Source organism: Mastacembelus armatus, unplaced genomic scaffold (genome assembly GCF_900324485.2).
Source record: "Mastacembelus armatus unplaced genomic scaffold, fMasArm1.2, whole genome shotgun sequence".
Lineage (NCBI taxonomy): Eukaryota > Metazoa > Chordata > Actinopteri > Synbranchiformes > Mastacembelidae > Mastacembelus > Mastacembelus armatus.
In genome coordinates this window covers 1430426-1444293 of record NW_022872940.1, presented here as the reverse complement: position 1 = coordinate 1444293, position 13868 = coordinate 1430426, and the positions used below count along the sequence as shown (strand labels likewise).

Sequence of the window (13868 nt, the reverse complement as noted above, 5' to 3'; positions counted from 1 at the left end):
CCAGAAGGATTTTGGCACTAATTATGAAAACCAGCACAGACTCTGTGGGCTGTGTCCTCTCTGAGAAGGAAAGTCAGTTTGATCCAAGTGGAAGTTCAGAAAAATATCCAAAAATGTCTATGAGTTGCATTGTTGCCCGCCAGAAATACATTTATGAGCTTCAGTTCAGAGGTTTGTGATGGAAGTGCCAGAAAATGCAGCTTAGAAAAGCAGTAAATGATCATTCAGGGGCCAATCACAGGATGTAACTATGACATACACGTCCCCTGATCTCAGAAAGACTCACCACACAACAATGAATTGCAAAAATGATGTATTTATTGACCAGATAATAACCAGTAGCTACATTTAAGCATTTCTTTTCAGCAGTCGTAGCGTAGGCTGTGGAAAGCTTTTACGCACGACGCACGCACCGTTCAGGTTGCGTGGAAAGCGGCGCTGACAAAGGGCATGGTGCTCGGCATGCAGTGGTATCTGAGGGTGTAGTTCTTCCCCTCGTTGTTGTCCCAGAACTCACCCTCCTCGCTCTTCAGATAAATGGCGAAGTGCACGGCCAAGCTAGGATCCATGAAAGGCGGCGTGTACACAGTGAAGTTGAACCGCTCTCCTGCATACCCCGGCTGCTCCGCGGCCGCGGGCAGAGCCTGCGCGTCTACGTAGGAGAGCCAGTCGTTGAAGGTGTACCTGACACCGACCTCTTTGTCTGTACAGCCGGTTAGGACCCGGATCTGTCCCCTCACGTCAAACTGTGTGACGGTGACCTTCTCCAGGCAGACACGGAGATGCTGGACTCTCCGCTCAGTCTCCTGGGGCTCCGGAAAGCAGGCCAAGAGCCGGTCTGTGTCCAGGCTGGACTTGAAATTCTGGCACAGGTCGTTTATTAAGTCCTGCTGCGGCGGTGGGAAACTCTTGTGCCTTGACAGAACTTTACTGGGGATCTGTGGCTCCTCCAGCGAGCTGAAGTGCTTGACGCTGGCCAGGTTCAGCCCCATGGAGTCGGCGAACTTCACCCGCTTGCTCTCGTTACTCGTGGAAACGCCGTCCAAGAGCGCCGCCGGGTATGCGGGAAGGGATTTGGCTCTTCTCCTGTCTTTCATAAATCTTTCTAGTTGAGAGGCGTCCACCTCGTCGTCCAAATCTCCCCCCTCGTCCTCCTCTTCCTCCCCCAGGCCATTTTCCACGGAGCTCCCCGGGAAAGGCGACTCCGTCCCTGTTTGGGACTGGAGAGGTGAGCGGGACATTTCTGCCCGGCAGCCAGGCTCCCTGGGTGTGCTGTGTGCGCAGTGCAGGCCGGTCAGGAGTCCGTGAGGTCCCGGTGCAGGTCATCTTGTATAGACCAGACACCCCCACCCCCTCCCCAGGGATCAACGTTTCAGGGAACACAGCAGCGTCCCAGGCTGCAGCTGGTGTGACAAACACGCGCGCACCCTCACGTAAGAAACATTAACCTTCACCTGTTTGGATACAACGTAGTAATAATAACAACTGCACACACACACACACACACACACACACACACGGGTGTAGTATTAGACTGCATCAGTCTTAGTGTAGTTCACTTGTTTGTATACACAAAAAACAGAGGCTTCAGAAAGTGTTAGAAACCTCCAGTGTTTGCACACTATTGTTGATTTACTTTCATATGGATGAAACTGTCCCTATTTGTGTTCGGCAATCTACCGTAGTACATTTACTCAACTGCTATAGTTCAGTACAAATTTGCGGTAATTGTACTTTACTTGAGTATTTGCATTTTATGTAACTTAATACAGCTGTAGTTACTTTACAGTTTTTCATCCCCTTCCTGTCCAGTGAAAACTTCAGACACATGAGATCTTGCAAAACATGATGCACACGTGCAGATTAAGATAGTTACAGTTCATAAAGTACTTCAGACTGGTCCAATCTTAAACTACTGTAGCAGTAAAGTTCAACATATACATTAATGCAGTCATTACTATCATATCATATCATTATAGGAACATTTAGAGGCACCACTTTATTCAGTTCAATTCAGTTTATTTGTATAACACAAAATCACAATAAAAGCAGCACAAATAGAAACACGTCAAGCAGTTATTAGTACTTTTACCTATGATATTTTAAGTGTGTATTCCTAATAATACTTTTACTTAAGTAAGAGTTTGAATGCAAGATTTCTTTGGAGTATTTTCAGTGTGGTTATTGCAACTTTTACTGAAGTAAAGGATCTCAAACAAAAAGATTCAAATGAACAAAAAGATCTCTTGCACCACTGCTTCATAATCTCTGTACCTTTCTGTCATACATCTCCCATTTACAAAAGTATTCAAACCTTTCATTGGGTACTTTGTCCACACCAGCATCCCTGGCTTTGGCTAGTTTGTCCCGTTCTTCTCAAACTCTGTCAGACTGGGTGATGGATCTATGAACTTCATCTTTTGGCCTTTCCATGGATCTTTTGTTTTTCATGACACCCACACTTGTACACTGTTAATTTAACTCCGTTTTGGCTTAGGTTGTAATTGTAGAGCTCGCCAAACCATGTAGGGACAGTATCAGTAGATCAGTATAAGGTAGATTGTTTATTCCCTGTGCACACACATACACAGCCTCATGCTGCCCCCTCCCTGCTGGACCATAGGGATGATGTCAGTAGGTGATGAGCAGGTGTTCTCAGAGGGTGACAGACTGTCTTGGACTTCATGTCCTGCTGTGTGGATTGTAAGACATATATACAGGCAGATGTGAGACTTCATATGTCCAGTCAGCTGAGCCCGGTTCTGCTGGAGGTTTTTTTCTTCCGTTAAAGGGAGTTTTTTTCCTCTCCACTGTCGCCAAGTACTTGCTCATAAGGGAATTGTTGGGTTTTTAGTTTTAGTTTTTGTAAAGTGCCTTGAGATGATTTGTATTGTGATTTGGCGCTATACAAATAAAATTGAATTGAATTGAATTGAGTTCAGTTTTCCACAGGTGGACTTGAGTCAAGTGCTAGACAAGGAAAATCAAAGCAAACAAGCTGCACCTGACCACAATTTGGAGCCACTGAGGGTTTTACTAATTGTGTCAATTCGAGAGTTTAATTTGACATTTTAGAAATAAAAAAAAAGGTTTATACTATGTTGTTATTCATTGTAGATTGATAAACAAGTACATGGTGTTTTTGAGAGGCCTGAGGAAGCGAGTCATTCCCAAGCCTTTTTGTAAAATACTTGACATTCTTGCATTGATATTTGTATGTAATAGTTAACATGGATTAACCTACTGGGAAGATGGCGAGTAAGGCCTCTAGTTAGGCTGTTAAATATAAGAACCTGCTTGAAATTTGACTTACATGCGAGGGCTATCCAGATACAGTGCAAAGTGAGATATTGGCGTTTCTGTGCTGAGAACAGACATCTCAGAACTACATCTGAGGGGTTTTTTGAACAGGAGCAAAGTACATTTTAGAAGAAAGTAAACAGACCTTACATATTGATGCTCAAAATCTAAATAAACTGTTTCAGTCAAACACTTTCACAACCATTTTCGTTTCAATCGGCGCAAAAACAAGGAGTAACATGAGAAACTCCGGTGTTACATATTTATAAATGAAAACGATTAATGGTGACACTGTTATCTGCTGATATTCTACGAAAAGCTTTACCTTCAGTCCATTAAAGGACCATTGCAGCATCAGCAGGCTCAGGTTGATAAATCTGCAGATGCGCCGTGCCGGAGCGCAGTGCAATTACACACGATCATTCCTCTTTATTCAGTCATGAGCTATGACACCAGGTGGTACTAAATAACACACTGCGGAGTTGTCTCTCATAGACCTCTCGGTATTGTTCCTGTCATATGCAGCCACCGGGCTCATTGATCCTGTACGACCCGCTCTTTGCAATAGTTCGCATTTTTATCGGTTCATGTAAAAACAGCAGGATGATGTTACTGCTCAGCTGTTTCAGAGCGATGGGGCCATCCACGTGTGATTGACATAGAAACTATGTAAGCCCCATGTTTACAATACGTGTAGAGAAAAAAACTGGGTCAACACTATAAAAGTCTTATTTAAGTAAAGTGTTATCAAAACATTTTAGCTGTTTATGCAGTATGTAAAATAAAGCACAATATGTAAAATAACAAAAATATTCCAATCAAAACATAATATGTACTTTGCAAAATATATTTACTATATTTACTGTGTGAACCTTCCTGGATATTATTTGCCAGATATTTAAGCCTAATGTTCGTAATTATTGATTAGACATTTGAGGATAGCGTGTTATTCTGAGAAATCAAAATTACAAGCTGTTGTTACGTAAGGGCTGCGGTCCACGTGACCAACAAAGTGCGTTGTACGGCGGCAGGTAAACAAACGCGTGATGTCACCGCGACATCATCCTGACGTCACACACCTACAGACGTCACCCACTACAGAGCAGTAGAGGTTTCCTTACAGGGAATACAATACAACAGAGGGGTGTATATTATTTTTTAACCATTTCATCACTAAACGTGTTATGTTCTGGTTTTAGCTGCTGTGCTGGAACATCTGGAACCAATACAGAGAACAGTGTTAATAAACTACTCCTTACAGCCAAAGCCTCTTACTCAAATTAAACATCGGTGCCTCAAATGTGTTCGTAAGTACCTTTACTGAGTTACTGTTCTATAACAAACAAATATAGATACTGATGTTCAAGTATAGACATATTCTGAAAACTGTATGTGAGGGCAAACAACAGCACATGAACAAAAAGATATATATAAACAGCGGAAAAAATAAAACCATGGATCTCCTCCTGACACTGACAGAGGAAGATGGGATGGACTCCTTTTACTTCTTTACATCTTTATTTTTAAGTTCTCTGTGTGTCTGTTTTGTTTTTCTTGACACTGCTTGGACATATTATTCACTGGAGTGGAAAGCAGTGATGTTGTAAATCCACAAGGTGGCGCTGGAGGACTATAAGACCGCTCATGGTGAGTTTGACTCACTCAAACACCTGGTTATGCAAGGACTTTGGCACATGCTTCACATTTGTTTATCTTTAGCTGATAACCTTGTACACAATTCCTCACAGAAGGGCACACCACGCCTTCAACTCTGGAGAATTACAGTAGTACAAAAAGAGTTTTATCACTAAATCAGAACTGAAAATAATAGAACCTTTGCTTTTGGTGATTATTTGTCAGGTTTTGGAGAATGACAAAATACTTGCATGTGAGTTTTACAAAATGTTTTCAAGTGAGTTATTTTGGATCAAACAGTGAAAATAGGCTTCATAAAATTTCTTGTTTTTTTAAGTCACATTTTGAGATAAACTAGTTAATGTTTTTATCTTGATGATTCTCTCAGGACAAAATGTACAAACTTTTTCCATCTATTTTGCCTGATTTTACTTTTTCTGCAAAGACACATCCAGGTATTTGCCAGTTTGCGGGATCTGACATAATTCCTTTGTTTGCTTTCAAACTGGGGAGAAGGTGAAAATCCCAAGTGTCAGTTCTCTATTTACAGTAACAAATATCAAACCAACAATAAAAAAGTCAAATGAACTGTGTGATGGAATCCTTTTTATTGGAAAAGCACGGAAGGCCATTAGTTTGTCTATTTGGGAAACATGATCCTTGACAGTCGTGACCTCCATCAATCACATCTGCTAAACCCAAATCACCAAACTGCCTCTGAGAAGCACTTATAAGAGGTCCCACATCACGCAGAACAGACAAGGTTATTTCTGAAAGCCTGACCACATGTCATAGAAAATCTGTTTCTTCCACCCTGAGGATCCAGTTTTTCTGTCTAGTTTTATTTTGGCAGAACATTTCTTTTTATACAATATATATGTTCAGAAATATCCACAACTCTCAACAAAATTAGATGTATAATCACCATAAAAAGCCAGAGAACAACAACAAAGAAAAGCAAAACGAACACAGAGACACAAAAAACAAAAAGCAGCTACAAAAACACATGAAAATTACTACAAGAAAAGAGAACTCACTGACAACTATGGAGACACACAAAAAAAAAGCTTAAAAGAACCAAAACCGGGGCTAAACGAACATTAAACAACTACAAAATGATCTGGCTCTGTCATTTGGCATCTCTTCCAGTTGGCTCCTGTGTAGGAGAATAGTGGGCTTGTACATGTCAGTGTCCTGTGGTCTCACAGTCGGTCTGTGGCTGTAGGAGATTTGTTACAAATAACACCCATTTGTGCAAGAAGTCACATTGTCATTTTTCCCATTCAATACAAATGTGTTGCCATAGTTTATGATTATGGATGAACATGGCTGAACAGGTGTCTGTTATTACATCTTACAGCTGCTGCTCACTTCACTATTGAAGTGTCCAAAAGTCAACCCCAAAAAAGCCTTAGAAGAATTTTCTGGCCACTGTGACATAAGTCTTTAATCTGCGGTCATGTAGCTACCTGTCCACTGAGATGCACTCAGTGTAGTGAGTTATGCAATACAGTTTTAAACTCCAGAACACCCACTGAGTTTTCCCTGTGACTCTGACAGAATACATTCATACATATTACCCCTCTAATAGGACAGATGATGATAACAGTTGATAAGGCAGAACCCATCTGAAAGCCTGCATCATTTTCAGCCAATATTGTGTTTTTATGGTGTGTATTTTCAAACTAGTTAACATTTATTACACTACTGCAAACTAACACAGTTACTACTGAGTAGTTTCCTTCTTGTTAGTTGGTTGCATTTACCTGTTTATATGCAACATTACATACAAAGTTTTTATTTTTTTCAGATTTTCTTTCAGTCTTTTCTTCATGTGAGTTACTGGATATTTTCTACACTTTGGGCCCATAAATACCAAATTATCAGGACTGCTCACAACCGGTATTCACATGTAACCTGTAACAAGAGGTCATAGGTCATAAAGGTTGGGAATTATTAAACTAGATTGCTATGAATCGTTTCACTTTCCAACCAAATTTAGCAAATTTGAAATCAGCATATCCCTGAACATAGAAAAGAATGTGGCTAGGTTCAATCTCAAGTCATATTTATAGGCATCTGTGAGTTCATGGCAAAATTATGGTAACAAGAACCAGGTTGATAAAATGTGATATGCTTTCTTTATAAAATTACTACGGGTTGTTACAGTTTAAAAAAACAAATGTTTACAGTTAAATTTTGGTTGAATTATTTCTGGGTTTTGGTCCAATGTCAGTGTTTTCTGCTGTTTCAAAGTTATTCTTCATTTATACTTAGGTCAGTGACATTAGTTAGTACAAATATAAAACTGACAGTTCGAAATCTTTTTGAAGTTTGTGAACACAAGATGATGTTCATTAGTTGCTGACTGCAAATGTATGAACTCAACTAAATTCAGTTACAATAACATAAAAAGCTACACGAAATTATACATCCATTGCTTTTCTACAAGATTTCAAATCAAAGATTTTATGAATCATCCATATTTCACAGTGTCACTATAAATTCATAAATGACTTCATTAACGTAATGCCAAGTAATTAGTTGGACAAACAGCATGAAATGATCTCGAGTGTTATACAACAGTGGCAGTTGAAAGGCAGCGTAGAGTTAGTGATCCCAGAACAGACCATTCCCCCTGAGGCTGCTAGCTGATGGTCCGCAGCAGATGGTCATCTGCTCTGGAAACACCACTCCACGCTGGAAGGAGCCACAGCATCCACATGCTGCTACTGGCTGGTGTAGCCGCCAATTACAACCTGGGAAATATCACTGTTGATGACATCACAGCAACAGATCTGATGATGTCACTCGCTGTCTGTGGTGAAAATACGGTACATCAGCGTGACGATGGCTGCCACCAGAGCAGGGATCAACCAGTTAGACCACCAGCTGCAAGAGAGAGGAGACAGGTAGTTAAGTACGGAACTAACAATCACTTAGCCTGCACAGGCCTTAAAATAAAAGTTTGTTTTTGATCACATCACATGGTCAGAGACTCTATATCAATCAGATCGAGGCAGGGGTTTAACTGGAACTCATGTGGAGAGGGAACCCATGTCCAGCAGTATGAACAAGGACTGTATGTGTGTGTATATTCTCACTCCACTTTGACCTTCACTTTCCACATCTTCTCCACCTTAGTCATCTGTTATCATCTATCTGGGCCTTGTCTTTCCATGGCATTTCCTCTGCTTGATCTTCATATCATCTGCTGCTGCCTCAGACATCTTCTCAGGAGCCAATCTCTCCATCTTATGGATATCCGCTTGGATGTTCTGGGCTTCATCCAGGACAGTGACTTGAAGTGGAAACCTCCATATATTGTCAGAGGTTTCCCGGTCTTGACATGCACAGCCTCCATGTCCTTCTTTGTCCAGCTCACCATACCAGTAGTTTGATCGCTTGGATCTTGTTGCCATCTGCTATTTGGACTGCTACCAGGTCTACTCCATCAGTCTCAACCTTCTTCTCTCTATTTTCTGGCCACACTTCTCAAGTCTGAATGACATCCCAGTGTCCTCACTGTAGATCACTGTCAGGAGGATCAACGAGTTGGAGTGGTGTTCATTTCTGGCATGCTGCTTGATGTTATCCAAGAAGAGGTGTCTGATGGTAGCCAGTAGGTATGGACTATGTCAGTTCTGGGCTTTTTTTCTTGACTTGTTATTGCTGCTACTGTGATGGTGACTGGTTGTGTGTGTGTGTTTGTGTGTGTGTACCTAGTCTCCTCTTTTACAGTGGTCACCAGTGTTTCCTGTAAGACACAAACCACAGACGTCAGTGATTCACAGAGATGTGTCTGTCCTTTAGCCCTGGATCTGTGTGTAAGACAAAACAGTTCAACAGCTGCACAAACTACAGCCTCAGGTTGAATTGACAGCTCCCTGCAACGGTTTGAACCAAAACTGAACATTATCACCTTAGTGCACATCTGTTGGAATAGACTGTATTAGTTGTAGCTAAGTGCACCTAATAAAGTGCTATAAACTCCATCAGACCTTTCATTGGCCCCCATCTGCCTAGTAGATTTAAAGTCATTGTAGCATAGACATTAATGTGTAAGTACAACCCTGACATGAGAGTTAATTTTGCAGAATCTTTTCTTGACAGACTTTTTTCACTTACCACAGGCTTGGCAATCTTGTGTCTGTCATCCTGCAGACAGACATATACACAGACAGTTATTTTATGTCTTCAGGTGCATTAGATATAGCATACACAACGTGCTGCTACAAATCCCAGAACTATTACATTCAGGCTTTGTGCACAAAATCACACAAACACAGACTGACCGGGTGCAGCTCTCCTATCACCAGAGTGCTGGCCATATCTCTGGCATCAGTGGAGTGTCCCACGTCTTCAAAGCTCTCAGTGGCATTTCCACCAGCCTGTTCCCTCAGCACCTCCTCTCCTCCTGGGTGCTGATATGGAAAACAAACACACACATACATGATGTGATTCAGTATTTTATCATGGGTATTCAGCAGTCAGTTTATGTTAAAATCCAATAGAGGAAATAGTAACAATGATTTTAGATAATATAATAATAATAGTTGTTAAATTGGATACATTAATTGTGAGTTTGAGTGTGCATATGGGATTTGTGGACCAGAGAATAAAAACAAAAATCACCAGACTGATTCATATGCTACACTGACTGTAGCCTCAGCTCCTGATCAAACACCTCCTCTAGTGTGATGCCTTGCTTAAGTCACAGTGCATAGTAAACTGTGAATTTAGCCAACCCTACAGAAATCCTAATAAGGAACAGCTATTGATGTTTAGTGTATTGCTTGGTGGTTCTCTCTGTCTGTAATTAATACATACAAACTTAATATTATTGTTAATATGTCTAGCGAGATTGTAGGTAAACAGCACTTTGTGAGTCCCAGGTGTTGAGGACATGTCCTCAGGGACATGTCACAGCCTTTTCACAGTGAATATGAGTACCATCAGCACTGTCTGTGCTCAGAGATCCTTCATACGCGCTTAAATATATCTTTGTGATACGATGGTTATGTCATTTCTTCTTTCCGATGTATCAAGTGTGAGTTTTACAGTTAGGCTAACTGTACGTTAGAGACAGGCCCAACTGTAACTCTAAGCCTGGCTCTGCTGGAGGTTTCTTAATTTTAAGTTTTCTAAGTGTTGTTGCAGTCATGTCCTGGTCTGGCTGCCCGGATGCCAAAACATTAGCTTTCCTAACTACCTAATGTAGACCTACACAAATGCCTTGCCCTCTTGAAATGCTCCCACACTGTAAATTTTTTACTTGCCATTTTTAAGGCACATGGAGTTTAATGGCGTTTGACTAAAGAGCCAATGAAATGTGGCTGACAAAGACTCTTAGCTATTTGGTGAGAGTCCAAGCTCAACAGTCCATTTTTAGCCTTCTGGGATTCATTTGTGTCCATGGGACAACTGCTAATCAATACAGGAATAAACACTTTGATTTTTTTACTATATGGAATATGATGTTGTATTATATTTGATAAATGTGTATGCACTAGCTGATATTGATAAAGTGTTATCAATAAGAACAGTTCAGAAAATGATGTGTTTGTTTTTACTGGTATGTATTACTGTAGTATTTTGGTGTGTATCAGTATACAATATATTTGAGCTCTGCACATTAAAATATCAAAGTGTCCTGATTTACTGTCATCAGAGTGTACTGATAATGATTTATTACTCCCTACATCACAAGACTATAGCTTTAAGAATGAACAGATGTGCATTGGTTTGTCAGCAGCTTAAAAACATCTGGATTCATTGAGCTATAAACTCAACTGAGACTGACTCCAAACATTTCCAAACTTGAGAAAAAACACTACAAAATAAACATGATTATTGCTCACTGAAATTCTCTTTATGCTCCATTTTGTGTTGTCCATTGTCAACAATAATAACAGGCTTCTTGATGAAACTGAGGTGTTAAATGAGTCAGTTCAACTTGATAGAAACCAGGGCCCATATTCACAAAGCTTCCTAAGTGACGAAATTCTAAGAAGATCCTTAGAATTATGACGTTTTCTTAGAATTTCCCCTTAAATTTAGGACTAAATCTTAGTAAAGCTAAAAATGATTCATGAAACATCTTAGCCCTAAAAACAGCTCCTAAGGTAACAATTGTTAAGAGCAGAGAGCAGGACTTTTAAGAGGCTTAAGAGTTTCTTTAGCAGAGGACAAAATGGCTGAAAGAAGAAATATTCTCCAAACACCGAACGATCGTGAGTTAATTAAACGCTACAGATTGGATCGCGATGGGATAATGTTTGTGATCAAACTTATTAGAGATGTGCTCACATCGCCCACCCAAGGTAGTAATGCCCTAACACCAGAAATGAAAGTGATTACAGCACTGAGGTATTTGGCAACTGGAAAAATGCAACAGTGCAGTAGTGATGACTTGTGTCTGTCACAACCTTCCATCAGCAGAGTGATCACACAAACTATTGAAACACTTTCACAGCCTCATATAGTGACACAGAAATCTTCTGGTTTCAGTCTCTTCTGTCCAGTTTGGTTTTCTTGTTCTTTTACTTCCCTCCATCTCTCTTGGATTGGTGGCTACATGCCATCCAAAAGTGCAACTTAAACAGACTGCAGTCATGTAAACTGGTGAAAGGTGAGTCATTTAGCTCCCGTCAGTCTCAAATGGATTACAAGTAATAAACTCAGTATGGTAAATAAATGTAAGCACTTGAATATAGTAACTACTGTGGGGAAATTGGTAGACACATGTCCAACATTTGGCTGTTTTAATTAATATAACAATCATAATCATAATAATAATAATAATAATAATACTTGTAATATATAATTAATATATTGCCTAACAGGAACTTTCCATCCTATTATCATATATCATCATATCATATATCACATATTTTCACTAAGAGCACATTTTAAGACCTTTACAGATAGTTTTTGATCAACCAACCACAGTCCTTGAAATGCAGCATCAGCCCTGACCTCTGAAAACAGGGTTAAGTGCTGGACAGCACACCCACACTGAACTCTGTACGGCACCACACCAACAACAAGAAAAATTACAAATCATTCTGACACACATGGACATAATCAAGGTGACTGATCAAAAGTGGAAGGTTCAGTGAGCCAAAGGTGTTTCACAGACCTAATTACAGAAGTAATGTTGCAAACTAATATTGTTTACAGTGTTCCCATCACAATTTCCTAGAGACAAAAGACATGTCATCTGACTTGTTTGACTGACTTGTTTACTGTGATCTTAAGACTACACTGTCATATCTGAAGACATGAAACCATCTTCTTTCTGTTCTAATTCAATTGGTATTTGGTGTTTAGTGAAAATGTCTATTTTAATATACCACAATTAAAGATGACATCTTTAAAAGTCTTGTTTAGTATTACTAGCAGTCCAAAACCTAAAGCTGGTTAAAGGAATAAGGGGGTACAGATAATGGGTGGATGGAAAAAAGATTACTTATTATTAAATTACCAAAATAGCTGCAGATGAATTTGCATTGACTCACTAATGAACTAACATGCACGTCTACAAGACAGTATAAATCTACTGCAGTTAGCTGATGAATATGCAACCTGGTCAAAGTCCTCACCTGCACTTTCTATCATCCTAAGTTCATTGACACACAGTGAATCAGCATGAAATCTGACTCTCATACCATAGGCTCTAAAGTATATTATTGAACTGAATTACAGTTTTATTATCTTACTTTCACACTAATAAGGCACCCCAACAGGGCTGGAATAATCTGATAGAGGGCTTTAGGATGCAAAATGAACTGCCATGCCCCCAACTCTGTTCAGCTGTGCATCTGGTCTACCAAACTCCAACTTTGCTGTGTGAGAATCGGATTAAATACTAATTAAGACTATGGAACTGAAAATATCACCTCTCAGTAACTTTCAGGCCACATGGCTGTCTGGGATATCTGAAATATCTATTTCTTTTTTCAGCACACATGAATTATTGGTTGCTAGTGTGTTGAGGTCCAGCTCCTGTAGGAGCCTTTCTTGGGCCCCTGTAATACTAATGTAGACACAGCAATAATCTGCAGCCTCTTAAACTGAATTAAATATGTTCATTTTCAACCAGACCAAATGAATTCACATTTGAAACATTTTGACACCAATTTAAGATTATTTCTATGCCTAAAAAATAAGAGAGACTTGGTTAAATGTTTCTGTGAGGGCAGGCTAATGACCCAGTCTGATTTATTTCGAAATGCTGATTATCACAAGCTCTCACTAACAGAAATGTCCTCAACCTTTACTTCCTCACCTCTTCCAGAAACTTGGTGACATCGTAGACTTTGTTATGGATGATGATCCACGTTGATTTGAACGTGTTTTGCTGCTCAATCTCTGATAGTCTGTAATATCTCAGTCCATCGGGACTCTTCTGCTCCTTTTCCCCCATTTGCGTGTCTGTGCGGTCAGACAATTTTAATGTAAAACCCGATGAGAGCGGACAGCAGCAGTTACACCTCCTGGTTGTGGGTTGTATAAGCGCACTGTGTCTGTCAGGGCAGTGTCTATGCACAAACACCGACACTTCACCCAGTTTCCACAACAGGACTCCCAAGTTTGAGCGATGGTGAGCTCGCAGCCGTGATATGTCCAGTATTCACCATAGGAACAGTACCTTCTGCCTTCAAAATACACTGCTACTCATGGATTTCTCTGTGGCAACACTTGATGTTAGCACAGGACTAAATATATCTCTGCGCTAAATTTGTCAGAATCACTATTGTGGGCATGAACTGTGTCATTTTGCACTCTTTAAAATTATTTTTCCATCGATTTTTTATTTATTTTGAATTTTATTCTGAAAGACTACAAGACCATTTCCGGTCCGATATGATTTGTCTGTCTCTTGACGTCACCTGAAACTTCTGGGCTCAACCAGCCCTGATGCCGCCCCA

The 13868-nt window shown here is 40.1% G+C and overlaps 2 protein-coding genes across 2 annotated transcripts; both read right to left on the bottom strand.

Moving 5' to 3' along the window:
- Window positions 1-296: 296 nt before the first annotated feature.
- Window positions 297-1325, bottom strand: ppp1r3g (protein phosphatase 1 regulatory subunit 3G). The gene has a single exon (XM_026329540.1). The coding sequence runs from the start codon at window positions 1239-1241 to the stop codon at window positions 417-419; it is 825 nt and encodes a 274-aa protein (XP_026185325.1). The 5' UTR covers window positions 1242-1325; the 3' UTR covers window positions 297-416.
- A 4199-nt stretch (window positions 1326-5524) lies between these two features.
- Window positions 5525-13564, bottom strand: cyb5a (cytochrome b5 type A (microsomal)). The gene is made up of 5 exons (XM_026329545.1): window positions 13226-13564; window positions 9231-9359; window positions 9064-9093; window positions 8658-8692; window positions 5525-7827 (listed from the first exon to the last, which is right to left on the bottom strand). The coding sequence occupies exons 1-5, from the start codon at window positions 13361-13363 to the stop codon at window positions 7743-7745; spliced, it is 417 nt and encodes a 138-aa protein (XP_026185330.1). The 5' UTR covers window positions 13364-13564; the 3' UTR covers window positions 5525-7742.
- Window positions 13565-13868: the final 304 nt, after the last annotated feature.

Bases quoted from the DNA above. Each gene is read 5' to 3' on its own strand.
- cyb5a (XM_026329545.1), bottom strand. From the start codon at position 13,363: ATGGGGGAAAAGGAGCAGAAGAGTCCCGATGGACTGAGATATTACAGA. The intron at 9,360-13,225 runs GTGAGGAAGTAA...TTTCCATATCAG, and splicing joins TCACCAAGTTTCTGGAAGAG to CACCCAGGAGGAGAGGAGGT. The intron at 8,693-9,063 runs GTAAGTGAAAAA...TGTGTCTTACAG, and splicing joins ACAAGATTGCCAAGCCTGTG to GAAACACTGGTGACCACTGT.
- ppp1r3g (XM_026329540.1), bottom strand. From the start codon at position 1,241: ATGTCCCGCTCACCTCTCCAGTCCCAAACAGGGACGGAGTCGCCTTTC.